Source organism: Brachyistius frenatus, unplaced genomic scaffold, assembly GCF_029030835.1.
Source record: "Brachyistius frenatus isolate BFR_SWC_R1_liver_20210118 unplaced genomic scaffold, ASM2903083v1 Contig_243, whole genome shotgun sequence".
NCBI lineage: Eukaryota > Metazoa > Chordata > Actinopteri > Embiotocidae > Brachyistius > Brachyistius frenatus.
This window is the reverse complement of record NW_027210842.1, coordinates 167,619-189,972: the sequence shown is the minus strand read 5'-3', so window position 1 is coordinate 189,972 and position 22,354 is coordinate 167,619. Positions and strand designations below refer to the sequence as shown.

The following is a 22,354-nucleotide window of genomic DNA, read 5'->3' as shown; positions in this document are numbered from 1 at the left end:
TAATTTACACTTAGTTTTTGCACATGTAAAGGTTTTGAGGTCATGTGACAAATGGGGATCTCTGAAAAATAAATCTATTAGTGTCTAAAATGCAATATATCCCTCTGAAATGTAGTTAAGTATAAGTATTAAGTAGCATGAAATCAAACACTCAAGTACTGAAAAAGTACCCCAACATTAGAGTACTTGAAAACTTGTTTCCATCAGTGGTACTAAAAACAGTCCTGCAGCAAATATCCTGGTTGACTGCTTCCACCAAGTGGCCAACGAGCAGCATTACATGCAGTGATTTCTCAGCAGCAGTCTTCGAGTCCAAGAGAATCCAATCACTCATGACAATATATAGGGAGGTAAAGCAAAACCTGGTGGGAATAACAATGGACTAAAAAGAAAAGTGATGCAGGTGAAACACACAAAATAATTAATTATCAAGAACGCTGCAAATTTGCCAGTTAATGAGACATGTAACAGTGAATTGATTCAGCATTTTTATATTACCCTCTGGAGTGACTTTTTTATTTTTCTGGACACCCAACAATATATTAGAATTTATTATAGCTTAAATTTTAGGCTGTAATTACAACCCACCCCCCCCCCACACACACACACACAGATCTTCCACTTGTATATTATTTTATTATATGCTGTCACATCCCACCTTCAAATGTTTGAATTTGAATACACTACTAAGTATACAACATTGGTGTAGTTTTCTTACATAAATCCTCTAAATTACATTCAGAATTATTCAGGCAACAAGTTTTATTTACTTTTTACTTGTAAAGAAATCAAATCATCTTTGTTTTTCTTGCTGTTTTTGTTTTATTTGTACTTGTTGGTGGTTTTAATGTTTTAACATGATATTATTCCTGTCACACTTATTACTTGTTAATTCTTACCAGTCACAAACGAAAATAACAGTTTCCTTCTCTCTCTCCATGTCAGGAGTCCTGTTTTCGTCCGTTTTACCCCCGATCACCTCTCCTCCTGTGTCTCCTCAGTCCCCTGTCTGCTTGTTCTGTGTCCTCCTCCTCTCCTCTCCTCTCCTCCTGTGTCTCCTCAGTCCCCTGTCTGCTTGTTCTGTGTCCTCCTCTCCTCTCCTCTCCTCTCCTCTCCTCTCCTCTCCTCTCCTCTCCTCTCCTCTCCTCTCCTCTCGTGTCTCCTCAGTCCCCTGTCTGCTTGTTCTGTGTCCTCCTCTCCTCTCCTCTCCTCTCCTCTCCTCTCCTCTCCTCTCCTCCTCCCTCTCCTCTCCTCTCCTCTCCTCTCCTCTCGTGTCTCCTCAGTCCCCTGTCTGCTTGTTCTGTGTCCTCCTCTCCTCTCCTCTCCTCTCCTCTCCTCTCTCTCCTCTCCTCTCCTCTCCTCTCCTCTCCTCTCCTCTCCTCTCCTCCTGTGTCTCCTCAGTCCCCTGTCTGCTTGTTCTGTGTCCTCCTCTCCTCCTGCGTCCCCTCAGTCCCCTGTCTGCTTGTTCTGTGTCTTCCTCTCCTCACCTCCCGTGGCCACGCCCCTCACCGGTCCCAGCAGCTGCAGCCACTCACCCCGGATAACCACCTGCAGGTGTGCTGCATCTCCCTGATCACCTCCCCGGACTATATGTACCCTGCCCCTGCACTCCTCTGGTTGCCGGTTCATTAGTTAGTCCTCCGTCCGTCCGTCCGTCCTGCTCCTCCTGCGGAGCTCCCTGTCGTAAACACCAGTCGGTGGAGTTGCCCTCCTGACTCCGAGGATTATTGACCCTGTTTCTTCCAGTGGTCCTGTCCGCTGGTCTGCCGGCTGTCCTGCCAGCCGTGTCTCTCTGGATCAGTCGGTTGAGTTGCCCTCCCGACTTGGAAGCAAATGGACACTATAGGTGCCACCTTTTGGTTTGTTTGTTTGTTTGTTTTTGTTTATTGTAATAAAGACTGTATTTTGGAACCGATACCCGAGTCTGTGAGCCTGCATTTGGGTCCTGGTAAACACCACCTCATGACACTCTACAAATAAAGTGTCATTCACACCTTAATCCAAGTGCTGCTCCACCTTCTTTCAGTAATATTTTCCTGGCTGTCGTGTCTCAGTTACTGTAACCTTCTGAGAAAGAAGTATTACTAGACCGTCACACACATTACATTACATTTCATTTATCTGACTCTTTTATCCAAAGCGACTTACAATAAGTTCATTTCAACCATGAGGGTTCAAAACCAGAACAACAATCAAGAAAGTACAATTTTCTTCCAGAAAGCCAAACTACAAAGTTCTATCAGTAAGTTCCATGTTAACATACTAAAGTTCTACTGTTCAAGGTAAAGTCTGAAGAGGTGTGTTTTTAGTTTGTGGTGGAAGATGTTCAGACTTTCTGCTGTCCTGATAACCTCCTTATCAAGGTATGCAGCATTTCCTCCATCCAAAGCTAAGACTGTTTTTGAACCATACAAATGGAAAAGGTCCAGATGAGAAAAAAATATTACAAGCGAACCGTATTGTTTTTTTGTTTGTAAAATGCAAATATTGTAAAAAAAACAATTCTCTTTTTTTAATTAAGCAGAAAAGTGAAATGTTGCTGAGGTATATATTCTGGGTACATCTACTTTATGCATCCATTATGTGTTCATTTAATTCAAAGCCACTGCAAAAAGGACAAAGACAATCAAAGTCAGCCGGAATTCTGAATGCAACCATGTTTTTAAATGAACGGGAGCTGTTAGAGACATATTTTGTGTTGATAACAAATTATATTAGAATTTGCTTATTTACTGAGGTAATGTAAATCTTTCTTTTGACGTATGAAATAAGATGAAATGAATATTCTGAATAATTTGTATGTATTAGTTGTGATTGACAAGATGATTGCCAGCTGATCATCAGCTGTGATAGGGGAGAAGGGGGACTGAGTTTTTTGTTCTTCTTCACCAAACATGGCGGAAACATGAGGAAGGGGCATCGGTAGTCTTTTGTAACTTTGAACCTAGTCTACATAGACTAACGGAAACTTTTTACACATAACAGTAACTTAATTTACACACTGACAATGAGTTACTATTTTTCCTAACATGCATAGAGCCCTCAATCTCAAAGGGCTCTTCCTCCATCGACACCATGACACCCCCCCCCCCATCTCTGTGACGACTGGCCAGGTTAGGAGACAGCTGGAGAGACTCCACCAGCGCAAGGCTGCAGGACCTGACGGCATCGGCCCCGGGGTCCTGAAGACCTGAAGGCATCAGCCCCGGGGTCCTGAAGACCTGCGCCGTCCAGCTGGCTGAGGTCCTACAACACCTCTTCAACCTGAGCCTGAAGCAGGAGGAGGTCCCGGTGCTGTGGAAGACATCCTGCCTGGTTCCTGTCCCCAAGAAGACGACTCCATCTGGCCTCAACGACTACCGACCGGTTGCCCTCACATCTCATGTGATGAAGGTGCTGGAGAGGCTGGTCTTGGCCCACCTCAGGCCGCTGGTGAAATCTTCACTGGACCCTCTGCAATTTGCGTACCAGCCTCATGTGGGAGTGGACGACGCCATCATCTACCTGCTGCAACGAGCTCAGTCTCACCTGGATGGAACCGGTGACTCTGTGAGAATCACTTTCTTTGATTTCTCCAGTGCATTTAACACCATCCAACCACTGCTGCTGAGTGAGAAGCTGCGGGTGGTGGGGGGTGTTGGGTGGTGGGGGCGGGGGGTGGACACGTCCACCATCTCCTGGATCACTAACTACCTGACAGGCAGACAACAGTTTGTCCGTCTGGGCAGTGTGCTGTCTGATACGGTGGTCAGTGGTACTGGAGCTCCTCAGGGAACTGTTCTGTCTCCTTCCTGTTCACCTTCTACACCACTGACTTCCAGAACAACTCAGAGTCAAGACATCTGCAGAAGTTCTCTGATGACTCTGCAGTGGACGGATGTATAAGTGATGGACGGGAGGAGGAGTACAGGGCAGTAGTGGAGGACTTTGTGGAGCGGGCAGGAAGAAATCACCTGCTCCTGAACGTGGCCAAGACCAGAGAGATGGTGGTCGACTTCAGGAGGAAGGCGACGGCTCCACAACCGCTGAGAGTTCTGGGAGAGGAGGTGGACATGGTTGAGGAGTACAAGTACCTGGTGTCTCCATGACAACAGACTGAACTGGAAGACCAACATCAACGCTGTCTACAAGAAGGTGATGAGTCGACTCTTTTTCTTGAGGAAACTTCGATCCTTCAATGTGTGCAGCAAGATGTTGGAGATGTTCTACCATCTGTTGTGGCCAGTGCTTTGTACTTCTATACAAAGGGGCCGGGGAGGGGGGGCAGCATTGGAGCCGGAGACACCAACAGACTTAACAAACTGGTTAAGAAGGCCGACTCCATCATTGGCTACAAACTGGACAGTCTGGAAAAGGTGGTGGAGAGGAGGACGCTGAGGAAACTATTATCCATATTGGATAATCCTGACCACCCTCTCCACCTGCTGCAGGGACAGAGGAGGACGTTCTCCAAAAGATTCCTCCAGCTCCGCTGTCACAAGGACAGATACAGGAGATCATTCCTGATACAGGAGATCATTGCAGATACAGGAGATCATTCCTGATACAGGAGATCATTCCTGATACAGGAGATCATTCCAGATACAGGAGATCATTCCAGATACAGGAGATCATTCCTGATACAGGAGATCATTCCTGCCGACCGCAATAAGACTGTACAATAACTCACCTCTGGCAAAATCCATCACACAACAATAACACTGTTGTCTGTGTTCTTGGTTGTTTGTATATAATATATATAGATATATACTGTACTGTATATACTGCATATACTGTGCATTTTATATTTTATATTTTTACTGCTATTTTACTGCTATTTTATTGCTTTCTATTATTCTATTATTATCTTATTGCTTCATGTATGCTACTGTAGCAAAAAAAAATTCCCTCGGGGATTAATAAAGTAACTACCTAACCTAACCTACCTAAATAGAAAAGATAACATATCCAATGTTGAAACTTAAACATATGGTCATTTTGAATTTGATGGCAGCAGCATGTTTCAAAAAAGTTGGGACAGGGTCAAGCAAAAGACTGGAAAAGTTATATAATGCTCAAAGAAACACCTGGTGGAACATCTCACAACTAATTATGTTTCTAACAGTTCAGTAACATGATTGGGTATAAAAAGATGATTTCAGAGAGGCAGAGTCTCTCAGCAGTGAAGATGTTGAGGTTTACCACTCTGTGAAAGACTTTGTGGGAAGATGGTGCAACAATCTAAGAATAATGTTCCTCAATGTAAAACTACAAAGAATTAGTGGATTTCATCGTCTACGGTTCATAATATCATTAAAAGATTCAGAGAATCTGGAGAAATCTCTGAACACAAGGGACAAGGCTGGAAACCAATATTGGATGGTGGTGATCTTCGGGACCTCAGGCAGCACTGCATTAAAAACACACTATTCTGGAGTGGAAATCACTGCATGGGCTCAGGAACACTTGTGAAAACCATCATCTGTGAACACAGTTCATCGCTGCGTCCACAAATGATGTTAAAACTCTCCAAAGAAGAAACCAGATAGAAACATGATCCAGAAACACCGCCGCCTTCTCTGGACCGAGATCATTGACGATGGACTGAGGTGAAGTGGACAACTGTCCTGAGGTCTGACGGATCACAATTTGAGATTCTGTTTGGAAATCATGGACGCTGCATCCTCTAGGTTAAAGCTTGTTATCAGCTCAGTTCTAAAGCCAGCATCTGTGATGGTACAGGATGCATTAGTGCACATGGCATGGGTAGCTTGAACATCTGGAAGGAAGCATTAATGCTGAATGATATATTCAGGTTTTGGAGCAACATATGCTGCCATCCAGACAACGTCTCTTTCAGGGAAGGTCTTGTTTATTTCAGCCGAACAACGTCCAACCACATTCTGCACGTATTCCAACAGCATGGTTCTCTAGTAGAAGAGTCCGCTGATAAACTGGCCTCCTGCAGTCCAGACCTGTCAATCATTGAAAACATCTGGAGCATCAGGACATGAACAATACAACAAAGGAGACCCTGAACTGTTGAGCAGCTGAAATCCTCTATCAGGCAAGAATGGGACCACATTTCACTTTCAAAACTCCGGAAACTGGCCTCCTCAGTTCTCAAAGGTTTCCAGAGTGTTGTTAAAAGAAGAGTTGATGCAGCTCAGTGGTGAACATGATCCTGGAACAACTTTATAGAGACGTGTTGCTGCATCAGATTCAAAATGAGAAGATATTTTATCATAAAACAATACAATTGTTGTCTTTGGTTTATTTTCAAATGAATATTGGTTTTCATGATTTGCAATTCTGTAAAGATCCGTAAATGTTTGAGTGAAATTAAAGATTCAAATGATTGTTGATCAGCTATAGCAAATTAAACGCTTTTACTTATACTGAGTTTATATCCTGCGGCACAGTGGAGCAGTGGTTCGCATTGTTGCCTCACAGGGAAAAGGTTCTGGGTTTGAATCCGGTTCTGGGCCTTTCTTTGTGGAGTTTGCAGGTTCTCTTTGTGCCTGCGTGGGTTCTCTCGGTTCTCCGGCTTCCTCCCACCATCCAAAAACAACATGCATCTCAGATTATCTGGTGGTTCTACAAAGTGCCCTGAGGTGTGAATGAGAGCGTGAATGGTCTTTGTCTCTGTGTGTCTCTGTGTGTCGGCCCTGTGATGGACTGGAGACCTGTCCAGGTCAATCCTGCCTTCACCCAAAAGTGAGGGATAGATGATGGATAGATGGATGGAGTTTATATTGATATTTGCTAAAATGAGCTTAAAACAGAAATAATAATATTAATTTATTGTAATTTTCCTCGCCAGGTGCTGGCTCTGCTGTTTCATCCCCTTCTGCGTGGATGAGTGCAAGGATGTGGAGCATTCCTGCCCTTCCTGCAACCGGGTCCTCCACAGACATAAACGCATGTGAAGCGTCACCACTATGTCAACTCTGAAAACAAAAGGAAGAAAAGACAACTGTGACCTCGTCCAGGGGCCAAACCTCTCTATGCAAGAGCTTCTTTCTTGTCCATATCTGATGATTAATGATTAATGTGCAATCACTCTGTAAAAACATGGAATGTGAAGATGTGAGCAATGTGACTATGATGATTGTTTTGGGATGTTGTCTCTCATGTCATACAGAACCAGCAATAATTACTTCAAATGAAATCCAGCAGACTCTTTTATCAATTGTTTTTATAAAATGTCAATTTTTCTCTTTTTTTGCATCTTAAGTTGTTATATTGATTTCCTGTTGATGACATATTGAACATGGATCTATTGAATCTTTTATTACTGTAATCCATAAATCACTGTGTCCCATCGAATAAATCAGCATTTAATCACCATTTTAAGGTCATTTTGTTCTCTTTTTCTTTCTTCAATTCTTTTTTAAAGAAACACATGAATGTAATTTTAGACCAAAGAAAACTTTTGGAGTCTTCAGTGCTGCGTAGAAGTGTAGTTCATAACAGTAATAGTGGCTGCGTTCCAGGTGCTTGCTGTGGTTTGGTTTACTGGAATATTTCATCAACAGTATTAATTTCACTTTTGCTTTTCCTGCTACGACAATGTTTGCTGGGAAAAATGCTTATTAATGCCTCGGTTGAATATGTTTATGAAGCTTTTGACTCACTCTCAGTGGTGAAAATGTATTCCGTAACAGTGTAAAGTGAAAAGAAACGGTTGTTGTGGCGTTGATGTAAAGCAGCAGTTTGTCTGCAGGGTTTCGTGCGAGCACACTGACTGTATTTATGATGTCATGATGTTTCTATTTATGAAATCAAGTCGTTCAGCTAAAAACACAAAACAAAGGAACTCTTTTCTGTCAGGAGGCCACCATCATGAACATCTGTCTCAGGTAGGCTTGTTTTTATTTATTTCATAATTTGATATATTTAACATCAGCCATCACACTGTTATATGTTAAGTGTTTCATACTGGCAGTGGAAGGAGATGCTAAAAAGACCTCGGCACTACCAACTGCACAAACACATGACTTTAGTGACAAATCTGAATCCAACACAAGGAATCGATAACTGAAGCCTTTGAGCAAAGCACCCTGAAACGTCTGTTTCCTGGTCAACCACAAGTACAGTTCAACACAACAAGCCTCCTTTGTAAAACCCTCGTGCTGTGTGTGGACGTCTGTTGGGAGAGACATGAAGTGGGATAAAGCTGGGATTATGGGATGGGCCATACTTAACAAGGTCCAATTGGACTGTGACCATAGTAACCACTAGATTACCCAGATTAAGACTGATGTCTTCGATGTGTTAGTCAGCACTTCTTTTCTCTGATACACAACGGTACAAACATTCGACACCCAACTGAAACTTTCTGTCCTCAGAGTTAAACACAGAGGACATTCATGCTCAACATATCTGAAACTCACCTCTTTAAATCTTTTCTGTTTTTCATTGCCTTTTATTAAATGAAATTATTACTCATTTCTTACACTGAACTGTCATTTTACTGTTGCATTTCTTGTTTTTATTTCTATTTAACTTTTTAAAATGTCCATCTGTTGCAGTTCCATTTGGAGTTGCTTTGTTGTTGGAAATGTTTCATACAAATAAAGTTTTCTTGCCTGATCTTTTGACATAAAGGGTTTTCTTTAAAATGATAGTTCAGGTTGATGTCTGATCAAAACCTGAATCTACAATCAACTATTATCATTATTATCTCTTTTATGACAATCAATAAGTGTTTCCGCTCAACTTCTGAACACAACAGACTTTAGTTGGTGAACGAATGCACTGTGTGGAAAAAGCTGCTCCTCCTCCTCCATGCAGCCGTCGCCACCAGAGCTGCATGTGATGTTTGGATATTTGGATTAGACTGACTTGACGGACACAGCAGGGTGCTTTTCTTACATCTATTTGTCTGAGTGTATTTGTGTACCACAAACCAGCTCCGGCTCCTCCTGTTTGGAGACTATCGGTCACTGAGCTGAAGTGTCTGTCAGCACCAATCTCTCACACCGTGATCCAAACGGACTGGATGAGCTGCTCCTCGTCATGGTTTTCCTCTCACACACATGAAAGAGAGGAGATTACTCCTCTGTGAAGGGACACTTGGCTGCATCATGTCTTCCAGGGTATTACGTAACACTCTCTACAAGGATGGTCACATGGCCACCAGGCTCACCTGTGTTCAGGTTGACCATCTGCCCCTCCTCACTTCAAATCCCATCTTCACTGTGCAACCATCAACAGACATCTCACCGCTGAGGAAACTGTGGAGTTTAATCTGCTTTAAAGATGATGGATATCTCCTGCAGCCATGGATGTGAGGAAGACTTGTATAAGAGGAAGACGTGGGATCCAGAAGGCAGGAAATAACACCGAGATGTGCAAACAGGTGACTAATGCTGCACTCCCTGTGAGTGCCATGCTTATATCCTGCACTTGTTTCCCATCTTCTTCCTGGTTAGACAGGTGCTTCTGCAAATCCTCATCCCCGTGTGTGGGTGAGCAGAAGTAAGCTGGGATTGCATCTCTGTTGACACCTCCGCAGATTCAGCACGAAGCAGGCAGAGAGAGAGAGAGAGAAACAGACATGCAGACAGAGTGAATAGAAAGAGGAGGACAGAGGGAGCGAGAGAGAAGAGTGAAAGAGAGCAGATATATTGGACTGTGTGGGTGTGTGAAGTATCAAGGCATGCATCATAATTGTGGATTCTTCTTGGAGCAGCTGGACGAGTCGGTGCATCAGCAGGACACTGTTGGTCTCTTGTTTGCTACTTTAGAGCTTTGAGCACAGACGGCGACATTTTCACAGACAAAATGGAAACCGTTTTGTTTCTGCAGCCTCGAGGACTTCATTAACTGGGACGACAACAAACAGGAACTGAAGTGATGCTGAAGATTATGTGTGAAACATTATGAAACCTCTGCACGCTCAATAATCCAGAATTCAAGTCAATAATCTATCAGAGGTGAGTTTGACATCATTATGACTTAAGTGCTAAACTGTTGCTGTATCTCGTGTGTATCTTGTGTATCTTGTGTGTATCTCGTGTGTATCTCGTGTGTATCCCGTGTATCTCGTGTGTATCTCGTGTGTATCCTGTGTATCTCGTGTGTATCTCGTGTGTATCTTGTGTATCTTGTGTGTATCTCGTGTGTATCTCGTGTGTATCCCGTGTTTCTCGTGTGTATCTCGTGTGTATCTTGTGTATCTTGTGTGTATCTTGTGTGTATCTCGTGTGTATCCCGTGCATCTCGTGTGTATCTCGTGTGTATCCTGTGTATCTCGTGTGTATCTCGTGTGTATCTTGTGTATCTTGTGTGTATCTCGTGTGTATCTCGTGTGTATCCCGTGTTTCTCGTGTGTATCTCGTGTGTATCTTGTGTATCTTGTGTGTATCTTGTGTGTATCTCGTGTGTATCCTGTGTATGTCGTGTGTATCCCGTGTGTATCCCGTGTATGTCGTGTGTATCTTGTGTGTATCTCGTGTGTATCTCGTGTGTATCCCGTATATGTCGTGTGTATCTTGTGTGTATCTCGTGTGTATCTCGTGTGTATCCCGTATATGTCGTGTGTATCTTGTGTGTATCTCGTGTGTATCTCGTGTATTCCTGTGTATCTCGTGTGTATCTTGTGTGTATCTCGTGTATCTCTTGTGTATTCCTGTGTATCTTGTGTGTATCTTGTGTGTATCTCGTGTGTATCTCGTGTGTATCTTGTGTATCTCGTGTGTATCTCGTGTGTATCTTGTGTATCTCGTGTGTATCTTGTGTGTACCTCGTGTATCTCTTGTGTATTCCTGTGTATCTCGTGTGTATCTTGTGTGTTCCTGTGTATATGAGGTCACTGAGAGTACACTGAGTGTATCTCTTGTGTATTCCTGTGTATCTTGTGTGTATCTCGTGTGTATCTCGTGTGTATCTCGTGTGTATCTTGTGTATCTCGTGTGTATCTTGTGTGTTCCTGTGTATATGAGGTCACCAATTTGAGTTTCAGACCTTGAGAGGACATTTTGACTTCACTTATTTCCACTTTGAGGGTTCAAACTTTTTGTTCTGTTAGATTAAATGTTAAAATGCATTAAGTCAATGAGGGTCCTCACAAATAAGTACAAACAGTGCGTGTGCGTACTCGTGTGTTTCTCCAGGATTTTGGGGACTGAACTCGACTTCTCAAAAGCCCAGTGTGCAATGTAGTCAGCCCACGCTGTTTCCCGTTTCCATAGAAACTATGGCCCAGTGCTAAAAGCAGTTCTATTCTGTGCAGCGAGTGCGTGTTTGTGTGTTTGTGTTTGACGAGAAATGTCTCATGCAGCAGGTTTATTGGATCTTAACAGATATTGATGCTGTGAATCATTAGGATCCGTAGGATGGAATATTCAGTCACCCCTTGTTTACCTCTCTCTCCTTTAACCCTTTCTCTCCTCATCACTAGTTGTTTTCTCTTTGTCTCTAAGATGGCCATCAGCCCTGTCATCATCTGCCTCCTGTCACTGGTCGGCTTTGGTTGGTCCCATCCCTCCCCCCCTCCCCGGGGATGCAGTGTGGATGTGGACCCCCCCTACAGGGTGCTGTGCGACCTGGAGTCGGTGTGGGGTGTGGTTCTGGAGGCCGTGGCCTGCAGCGGCGGCCTGGCCTCTCTGGTCCTCGCCGTGCTCCTGCTGGTGAAGCTGCGCTCCATCGCTGACCCGGCCAGGCGCTCCGGACTGGGGCCTCTTCTCCTGCTGCTCGGCACACTGCTCGGGCTTTTTACCGTCTCTCTGGCTTTCCTGGTGGGGAAGAACCAGGCACTGTGCGTGGTTCGCAGGGCCTTCTGGGGACCCCTCTTTGCCCTCTGCTTCTCCAGCTTGCTGGTGCAGGGCGTGAGGCTCAGGAGGCTGGTGGCTGGAAAGACGAGCCCGTCGGGCAGCACCCTGGCTGCTCTGGGTCTGGCCTTGGCCTTGGTTCAGGGGATCATCTCTGCTGAATGGGTCCTGTTGACTGTAGTCAGGGAGGGTCACCCGGCCTGCGAATATCCACCTTTAGACTTTGCTCTGACATGCAGCTACACCCTCGGGCTGCTGCTCATAGCCATGGGTCTCTCTCTGGGGGTGGTGCTATGTGGAGGAGAGCTGGCAGAAGGAGGAGGTGGCGGTGAAGACGATAGGGAAACAGAGAGTGAAAAGCGGCGATGGAAGTGCAACGCCGTCTGGCTCTTTCTGTCCAGTCTGGCATCAGCATTGCTGTGGGTGGCCTGGTTGGGGTTTTACCTTTACGGCAGCCAGGCGGTGAGGGCGAAGGGCGCCAGAGAAAGGGGAGGAGCCAAGAAGGAAGTAAAAGTGCTGGATGAGCCTGCGCTGGCTGTGGCCTTGGTCATTCAGGGCTGGATACTGCTGCTGTTTCACGCCATCCCAGAGACACACCTGTGTCTCCGGAAACCTCCACAATCCAACACGCAAGATTTCTTCGACACCACTCACACGTCTCCTCCTCCACACTTTGGAGATGAGCTCCCTGCACACTCGCACCGACCCTTCCCAGAAAACCAGGGCTTCTCCATGGAGGAGCACAGCGCAAGTAGGCCTATACAATGTATGTGTGTGTATGTGTGTATGTGTGTGTGTGTATGTGTGTGTGTGTATGTGTGTGTGTGTGTGTGTGTGTGTGTGTGTGTGTGTGTGTGTGTGTGTGTGTGTGTGTGTGTGTGTGTGTGTGTGTGTGTGTGTGTGTGTGTGCGCGTGCGCGTGCGCGTGCGTGTGTGTGTGTGTGTGTGTGTGTGTGTGTGTGTGTGTATGCATGTTAGTATTAGTGAGTTAAAGAGTCTATTTCAAAGGAAGTTATATTTCAACATGAGTCAAATGTTGTCAACAGGAGCTTATTATATCATATTTACAACAAGTTGAGTGCAAAGTATGTTTAGGATTTCTACTGTTGCTAGGCAACTGACAACAAAAATGGGCATTGTCTTGATTCCACACCAAAAATGGTGACTGTTTTCTGCAGTCAATGTGACGAAGAGGATGGAAACAGGAAGTAACTTTCATGTGGTCGACATTTTTTTATCAATCGTGTGATCAAAGATATTTTTTTGATCTGATCAGCTAATTTTAGATCATTTACTTCAGACCACAATAGAGACCAGGGTGCTCGTTTGCAACATGGAAAAGATTTTTCATTAAAATGAAATAACCTCACTTTTAAATTGATCAACTTGAAAGCTGAACTAGTTCAATTCTAAATCAAATTGACCTTAAATACAAAATCACTTATTAATTAAATCTAATCAAATTAAAGACATTTAAAGTAATAAAATAATAGATAATAAACATTTGAATGGGCGAAATTAAATTCTAACTTAAAATGAAAGTATTTATCATGATTTCATCAAATTCGAAATAAATCAAGCAAATTGAATTCAATAAAAGTTTACACTAAATTTTAAATATATATTCATAAAATAGATATGAAGAGTCCCGCTTTGACTTGTGGTGGATGAATCTTTGCTGCATGTTATTATCCTGCTCTGGCAAACTACTAAAAAGACGAAATACAACCATAAAATCCTCGGTTGCACTGCAGGTCAGTTTCACATTCACCGGAGAGTGTGGCTCACTTTTAGCTCCTGTGCAGAATCCAAGTCCAATTAAACCTCATGAAACGCCTGATCATCCAACAGCTTTTTCAACAGGGAGAGAAATGAGTCACTTCCCTTTGACTGCTCTCCATATTCATCCGAAGCCAGAAACACAGATGAGGAGCTAAACCTTGAAGAACGAGGATCAACAAAGAATGAAGGCAACCGGCAGACTTCAGGATGCTAATGATATTTGTTCAGCTGACGATGGAGTCACACAGAGAGGAAAATAACTCTGTGTGAGCAAGAGACAAGAGCAGTGACTTAGGTCAAGGCTTCTGTTATCGTCCTAATATATTATATTATATGAATTTTATGACATATCTGTAGAGACATACTAGTGTGCAGTAACTTTAAAAAAATTCATTTCACATGACAAAAACACACAACATGTATTATGGACTGCTGAGTCACAGCTGATGACCCCCAGACGCTGTGCACCTTCCAGCTTCGCCCACAGGTGGAGCCAAAACCACAGATCTCTAAGTGGCGCTACTCGACAGCTTTGTTAAATCAAATTATTCTAACATGAATTCTTACGAGGCAAATAGTATCTACAGAGGACTAAAAGCTACTTCTGATGAACCATTTACTTGTAACTTGCAGTCCGAAGCTACAAAAGTAAAACCCAGGTTGGCAAAAACTGCAATTCTCCTTTCGAGTTTATTATCTAGTTGAATCAACAGGCAGCAACGCAGGTTTTATATTATCTTATTGTGGCTAAAGACAGCAAACACCAGATGCTGTGGACCCGTCGTTTCCGTTGTCATTCATATTCTGCTTACTTCTGTGTCCAAAGTGTAAAGTTTATTCACTATAGGACCCCCAAGTATACTCACAGTGGAAAGAAACAAACAATGGATCATAATTCAACTCTGTTTCTCAGATATTTGGTCATTTTGACAGATGGCTCAAAACACAACAGTGTGGTCAGTGTTGCACAAATCAGAAGAATAGCAAATCCAAAAGGCTTTGTTGTTGCCATTGGCAACAAAACATGGGACCAAAGTGTTGAATTCATCTAGTGGAGCCACAGAGGAAAAGAGAAGTTATTTAACTGTTCGCAGATGATTCACCTCCACTGAGCTAATGGTCACTATGTGGTCAATGGTGCCCAATGTTCTCGGCGTTCAAGGGGTTAAAACGTGAAAATGCAGCTGAAACAGCAACAAGGAAGTGCAAAGGCCTGATGACATCAAACAACTCAAATTAAAATATATTAACTTATAAAGCAATAAAAAAATGTACCTTTGTGGCCTCTGTCTTTTCTGAAGAGTTCAGCAAACACAGCGATACTTGTGAAGTCATATGGAGTCATGGCATGAACACAATCAATATGACTCTACTGGAATGCAGCATTAGACGGGTACCTTCGTCTTTCTATCAAGGACGGTGAAGTGAACTAACTTCAGAGTCCTGTAACATTTTCAATGGGAAAAAGAAAAGATTTATTTTTGAAGCAGAGGCACCTAAAACAGATGCTCAGCTTTACGACATGACGTCACCAAACTCCAAAATCACAGAGGAGCATCATTTGATGTAATTCATCCAAGTTATATTGAATCACTGAGCACAGCCTGATGCTGGTTGGCCTGAATAAAAACCTGTCACCTGTCTGTCAGCTCTCCGAAGCGGAACGTACCACAGCGGCCACGGGAGTGTCCGACCCGGCATCGCCTTCAGAGGCCACGTCTACCAACCCACCGAGATGGCTTTGGTGATGAACGGTGGGACAGTAAGTCTGGCAGAAACACACTCGTTCTCCATCTCCACATAACTAACCAGTGAAATACTTTATCTGTATCATGTGTATCCTGTAGATGCCCACCGCCCCCATCAACTACACCGGACGCCGGTTATGGTGAAACGGGGCTTGAAGAGGATTCCAGTCACAAGATAAGGGAAATATTAAAAACCACCACATATCATCCAGGATAGATATGTTTCATGTGTTTGTGTTTCTGCACACATGTATGACTTTACATTTTAATAACAAACTAATGGTATTTTTGCTTAAATGTTCTCGATTGCCTCTTTATCGGCCGGCTGGACATGAAATCACAAGAGATGGACCAGAGAGTGACGCAGTATTTATGTTGCATTATTGTGATCAGCACAGATCAGTACATTCAGTCTGAAGTGTAAGAAGTAAACCCAGTGATGATAATCATAGGGTGAATAAAAAAAAACGTATGTTGTAAGAGAATGAAGTCCGTTTTCTGCTGCTGGTACCGTCTCGACTCTACTCCCTTTTGGTACCAGGTAGTTTTCTGGATTTTGTTTTCCACTGCAAAAAGTGCCCCCTCAATGCAGCGTTGTTACTATAGCAACAGTACATGAAACTACTGTTATGTTAATGCAATACCAAGCAGCAACCCCGGGGGTTTGAAAATGAAGCTAACGCAGAAGTGCCAAAAACAGCAATTTTGAAGTTCCTCGAATGGCCACTTGGCCTGCTTTGGCCTGCTTTGGCCTGCTTTGGCCTGCCTCAGCTCCACCCATGTTCCACCTCTTTGCCCATTGTTGAATAAGCCGGGAGGTCGGAGGAGTGAAGCGCTGCCAAGATGGCGTCAGGCAGCGTCACCCTCTAAAACACGCATCTCAGGAAACCTATGAGTGACGTCGAGGAGGCTGCATCCATTTTTTTTATACAGTCGATGCGCAACAAACACACAAACAGTGTAAGATATGGAGGGGAGGCTATTCTGGATTCTTCACCTGTGACAGTCAGTAAGGGGATCGATTTAGTTGCATAATTTTGTCCAATGAATTAAAAAATAAAAGCGGTGGCTGCAGTTGCTTGCTAGTTAACAGCGGCGGGTTCGTGCAAGATGTCGTGTGTCGGGTTCGCAGTGATTGTGATGATTCTCTCTGACCAATCAGTGGTCTGCAGTGTTTTCACGTCACCTTTTAACATTTCCTCAGCTTGATTGGAATTTCGATGGAGGTGATACCAAAAATAGTACCAGGCACTATCCATAACTTTTACCCAATGAAAGAAAGGAGCTGAGCCGAGTCGAGCCGAGCCGTTACCGGCAGTCTAGAAGAGGTTTCACTGAACGAGCTGCAGGTAGAAAGTGAGGATTTAAACGTAGTGAATGAACCACTCTTGTCTGAGCAGCTCTCAGTGCTGTTACTGCTCATCAATGACGCGTGCTTTGGAAAACTGCACTTTCCTTCTATTTTTCTGTTTGGCTTCAAGCCACAACGCAGAACAGAGACTTTATGTAAATGACCTGCAGACGCCCCCGAAGCTTGCTTGGCCTCTATATTTCATGCTGGAAACCCCAAAGGACTCTCATAGTGCTTTTACTCTCCTTCTCCATCCCAGCATCAGTGCTGTTGGATGGTTTGGCACATTTCACCGCGCGTATTCATTAATGTATGAAGCAGTGCTTTTGCAGGGTTATCAGATGGATTTTTTTTCCAGATAAGGATAAGATTTTAAAAAGCATATCATTAAAAGCCATTTAATGCTGCACTAGTAATTCTGCGGTATAGGGTCGACTGTTGGAGGTTGTGGTTTTGCACTTTATCGGGAAATGTGATAATCAAGGTCAGTTGAGCTGGATGTAAAAGCGCAGCTTAAAGAGAATGTACTTTGTCAAAATGTTTGTGTTTTGAGTGTTTTCTAAGATTTTTATATATCTATTGATGAAAATGAAGAGTTTTAGCTCTGAATAGATTATTGACATTGTAAACCGCATTTGACAAAACAGTCTCACCCCTTTTTAGCCAACATGGAGGTGAAGTCCTTCAGGTGGTCCGAAAAATGGAAACTTCAACATCTTAATCTTGTTGACAACTGGGAACATCCCACCGGCTGAGGAACACCGTCTGATGTGACGGAGAGCTCAAGAACAGCTAATAAGAAGACTCCGTGGTCAGACTGTTTTATCAACCAGTTTCATGGTGTTTGTAGTCATTCAGTTACCCTGGTTTCAATAAGGTGATCATTATAGACACAATTTTGTTTGAGATGTACAGAAGCATCTATACAGAGGCAAGAAAAAGTATGTGAACCTTTTGGAATGACTTAGTTTTTTCTGAATTAATGGATGGTAATATATAAACAGTTATCAGTAATGTGTTCACAGAGTAGAAAGTCCGTACGTGAAAGTACGTCAAACCTGCATTTCTGGTGGCTGCAGATCAAAACTGGACGATGTTGAAGAGGAACTTTGGACCATTCTTTGTTACGGACCTGCTTCAGATCATGTTCTTGGGATGTTGGTGGATATCGACTCTCTACACGTCGTTCAGTATCTCTGGGGTTCATTTTGTGGCTTTCTTGGTTAGAAGTCATTCTGCTGTAGATTTACCTCAATGTTTCTAGCGATAGTGCTGCAGCATCACCCATCTTCTACCAAGCTTCAGCTTGTAGCCACACTGAGATGATCCCAAATAAATTTAGCAATTCATTTTCCCTCCGATAATGAAGTGTCGGGGCCGAAGCAGCAGAGCAGCCGAACCACCTTTGGGATGTTGTCATCTTTGTATGCGCTGCTCTTTTGATGCCATACGTAGTTCTGCATCTTCTTCCCAAACAGTTTAAGTGTTAAGGTGCCTAATGGCCAAACTTCAGATGTGAAAAGATCATTTCCACATATATTTAGATAATTCTGAAGGGTTCACTAACTTTTTCCTCCCACTGCGCAGTGTGCCAATCAGGATCCTTTAAATCTTTATTTCATTGGACACATACAAAACATTTGGCCGTTCATCGCAGGGAATTTAAGTGGAGAGGTTGTTTTTATTGGTGACATGTGAGCAGCTCTTTAAGTTCATCAGTATTTGAGACCAACTAAGACTAGATTTTGGGGCCATTGCAAATATAGATATTAGGAAGTGAAAAAAATTCCAGGGACGATATATTGATTGAAGTGTGTTTATCAAACACTTGTGACAAAGACAAGTGATAGATGAAGAATATTTCACAGTTCAATAATAAACTTTATGTCCAGAATTACATCAGCACGTTGAAACTTCACTGTGAATGTCGTGATTATCAAAAAAACCAAACAGAAAAATGTCTAAATCATCCCCGGCTTCTTTTTCTGCATTAAGTTCTGTAAAAAGATGGTTTCATATTGGGAAACATTTACACCAATAGTGATTAATCTGTGATCTGCTCATGTCTGCCAGCTGATCCATCGGTCTGGCTCGAATAGAAATCACTTCATATTTGATTGGATTGTTTTCTATCTCCTGAACAACAGTGAATTCAACCGAGGACAGTTTATCCAGTTAAAATGTAGAGCGGCTGTCATCACATTCACATCGTGACCATTTCCTCTTGCTGTAACACTAAACTAATTAAATAAATTGTCGATCATTTTTTCTTTTGTGTACAGGTGTATGCTGATATTGTACAATGACAATATAGGATTTTTATGTAATAACCCTATATAACAGATTTTTATGTACTGTAAATGTTCCAAAAGTGAAAATGCACTGGTATTCCCCTTTTGAGATGCTCTTATGATGATAGCACTGTCACTGTTTTATGGCAGCATAACATGAATGTCTGTAATGTGATTTGCACAAAGCTATCTAATACAACAGTGCACATTTTCTGTTAAACCTGGTCTGGTCTTATTGTCTTCGCTGGGGGATCTTTCAACTCTCAGAGACACAGTTAGAAAGGCAGCTCCTACTGTAACCAGGGAGTTTATGGGGACATATGAGCTGCAGTCAAAGAGTTATGAGAGCAAACAGAAATGTACGTGGAGCAGGAGGAAGCAATACGTTTGGAGAAGCCCAACTGTCTCTGCCGGGTTGTGATTTCTTTCTGCTCCCTAAAAAATGATGTTTCAGCTCAATGAGATCACACACAAACAAACAAACGTACAAAAACCCGGGTAACAGCTGATTATGCTGCTCAACTGACTCCGGGTCATATTTCCAGTTGCTCTGTGGACGTTACCGTCTTCTTCGTGCACAACAGCAAAAGTCTCGGAACATTTTGACCACATCTTTTACGCTGACTGAAAGAAACAAGTCACACGTTTCAACTTAAAGTTGGTTTCCAGGGGAACTAAAAACTGATGAACTTATGAGATGTATTTTAAAGCGGGCTCTAAAAAGGTGTCTGTAGCACACACATGAAACCATCCATCCATTATCTATACATGCTTTATCCTGAACAGGGTCACGGGGGGCGGTGTATTTTGAATATAAATCTGTATGAGTGTTGCCCGTATGATACACAGGATCTCATACCTGTCACTCTGTGGGGAAGAGAGGCTGAAGCTGGTAGCCAACGTGATGGCTGTCATTCCAGAGGGAGAACGTAAAGGTGTGACAACACGGACCCGAGCATAAGCAAAAAGTCACCGCATGCTTAATGACGTAGTTTTTAGGAAGGTGGTGTCTCCATGTAAAAGAGAAAATTGTTCAAAACCTGGTCAGAAGAGCCAAACTTGAAGGTAAGTGAGCGAAATGGAACAATCATTCAAATCTCTCCTCATAATCATGTCTTGAAGCTACAAGAGATGTTAACAGCTGATTTAACAGCTGATGTGTAAACATTGGCTGAATTCATACTCCACTCCAAACCACAAGGGGGCAGCATATTACCAGAAAGGTGGTGAGTCCACCCCCATCGTAAGAAATGAGGAAATGCTCCTTCCCTCCCAAAGGTCTTCTTCTCTGGTGCTGCTGGTGTAAAAAATAATATTAAAATCAGAACATCACCTGTAGCAGAACATCACCTGTAGCAGAACACCACCTGTACCAGAACACCACCTGTAGTAGAACATCACCTGTAGTAGAACATCACCTATAGCAAAACACCACCTGTAGAACATCACCTGTAGTAGAACATCACCTGTAGCAGAACACCACCTATATCAAAACCCCACCTGTAGTAGAACACCACCTGTAGCAGAACACCACCTGCAACAGAACACCACCTGTAGCAGAACACCACCTGCAACAGAACACCACCTGCAGCAGAACACCACCTGTAGTAGAACATCACCTGTAGTAGAACATCACATGTAGTAGAACATCACCTGTAGAACATCACATGTAGCAGAACATCACATGTAGCAGAAGATCACATGTAGTAGAACATCACATGTAGTAGAACATCACATGTAGAACATCACATGTAGTAGAACATCACCTGTAGTAGAACATCACCTGTAGTAGAAATTCACCTGTAGTAGAACATCACATGTAGTAGAACATCACATGTAGCAGAACATCACATGTAGCAGAAGATCACATGTAGTAGAACATCACCTGTGGTAGAACATCACATGTAGTAGAACATCACATGCAGTGGAACATCACATGTAGAACATCACATGTAGTAGAACATCACCTGTAGTAGAACATCACCTGTAGTAGAAATTCACCTGTAGTAGAACATCCCATGTAGTAGAACATCACATGTAGAACATCACATGTAGTAGAACATCACATGTAGTAGAACATCACCTGTAGTAGAACATCACCTGTAGAACATCACCTGTAGAACATCACATGTAGAACATCACATGCAGTAGAACATCACCTGTAGTAGAACATCACCTGTAGTAGAACATCACATGTAGCAGAACATCACATGTAGAACATCACATGTAGTGGAACATCACATGTAGTGGAACATCACATGTAGTAGAACATCACCTGTAGCAGAACATCACATGTAGTAGAACATCACATGTAGTGGAACATCACATGTAGTAGAACATCACATGTAGTGGAACATCACATGTAGAACATCACATGTAGTAGAACAACACCTGTAGTAGAACATCACCTGTAGTAGAACATCACCTGTAGAACATCAGATGTAGTAGAACATCACATGTAGAACATCACATGTAGTAGAACATCACATGTAGAACATCACATGTAGTAGAACATTACATGTAGAACATCACCTGTAGAACATCACACATGTAGTAGAACATCACATGTAGTAGAACATCACATGTAGAACATCACATGTAGTAGAACATCACATGTAGAAACATCACATGTAGAGAACATTACATGTAGAACATCACCTGTAGAACATCACCTGTAGAACATCGCATGTAGAACATCGCATGTAGTACATCACCTGTAGTAGAACATCACCTGTAGAACATCACATGTAGTAGAACATCAACTGTAGTAGAACATCACCTGTAGAACATCACATGTAGTAGAACATCACATGTAGTAGAACATCACATGTAGTAGAACATCACATGTAGTAGAACATCACATGTAGAACATCACATGTAGTAGAACATCACATGTAGAACATCACATGTAGAACATCACCTGTAGAACATCACATGTAGTAGAACATCACCTGTAGTAGAACATCACCTGTAGTAGAACATCACATGTAGTAGAACATCACATGTAGTAGAACATCACATGTAGAACATCACATGTAGAACATCACATGTAGTAGAACATCACCTGTAGTAGAACATCACCTGTAGAACATCACATGTAGTAGAACATCACATGTAGTAGAACATCACCTGTAGTAGAACATCACCTGTAGTAGAACATCACCTGTAGAACATCACATGTAGTTGAACATTACCTGTAGAACATCACATGTAGAACATCACATGTAGAACATCACATGTAGAACATCACCTGTAGAACATCACCTGTAGAACATCACCTGTAGAACATCACCTGTAGTAGAACATCAACTGTAGTAGAACATCACCTGTAGAACATCACCTGTAGTAGAACATCACATGTAGAACATCACATGTAGAACATCACCTGTAGTAGAACATCACCTGTAGAACATCACATGTAGAAGAA

General features: G+C 42.8%; 1 protein-coding gene and 1 long non-coding RNA gene across 3 annotated transcripts; one reads left to right on the top strand and one right to left on the bottom strand.

Annotated features, from left to right (window-relative positions):
- The first annotated feature begins 9,377 nt into the window (after window positions 1-9,377).
- Window positions 9,378-19,147, top strand: gprc5bb (G protein-coupled receptor, class C, group 5, member Bb). 2 transcript variants are annotated; one of them, XM_069720522.1, is made up of 4 exons: window positions 9,378-9,920; window positions 11,409-12,522; window positions 15,187-15,299; window positions 15,385-19,147. In XM_069720522.1, exons 2-4 carry the CDS (start codon window positions 11,409-11,411, stop codon window positions 15,427-15,429), a joined length of 1,272 nt encoding a protein of 423 aa, XP_069576623.1. In that variant the 5' UTR covers window positions 9,378-9,920; the 3' UTR covers window positions 15,430-19,147. The 2 variants fall into 2 exon arrangements, with proteins under 2 accessions (XP_069576623.1, XP_069576625.1); XM_069720524.1 differs by having other exon boundaries at window positions 9,386-9,920; window positions 11,409-12,507.
- On the bottom strand, window positions 19,141-20,413 carry LOC138633966 (uncharacterized). Its single transcript, XR_011311926.1, has 3 exons — window positions 20,144-20,413; window positions 19,787-19,967; window positions 19,141-19,551 (listed from the first exon to the last, which is right to left on the bottom strand). It is a non-coding gene; the product is annotated as an uncharacterized lncRNA (long non-coding RNA).
- Window positions 20,414-22,354: the final 1,941 nt, after the last annotated feature.

What these genes read in the sequence shown, in the direction of transcription:
- gprc5bb (XM_069720522.1), top strand. Translation starts at nt 11,409, where the DNA reads ATGGCCATCAGCCCTGTCATCATCTGCCTCCTGTCACTGGTCGGCTTT. An exon ending in CGCAAGTAGGCCTATACAAT is followed by an intron (nt 12,523 to 15,186) that starts GTATGTGTGTGT and finishes CCTGTCTGTCAG; the next exon opens with CTCTCCGAAGCGGAACGTAC. An exon ending in TGGTGATGAACGGTGGGACA is followed by an intron (nt 15,300 to 15,384) that starts GTAAGTCTGGCA and finishes TGTATCCTGTAG; the next exon opens with ATGCCCACCGCCCCCATCAA.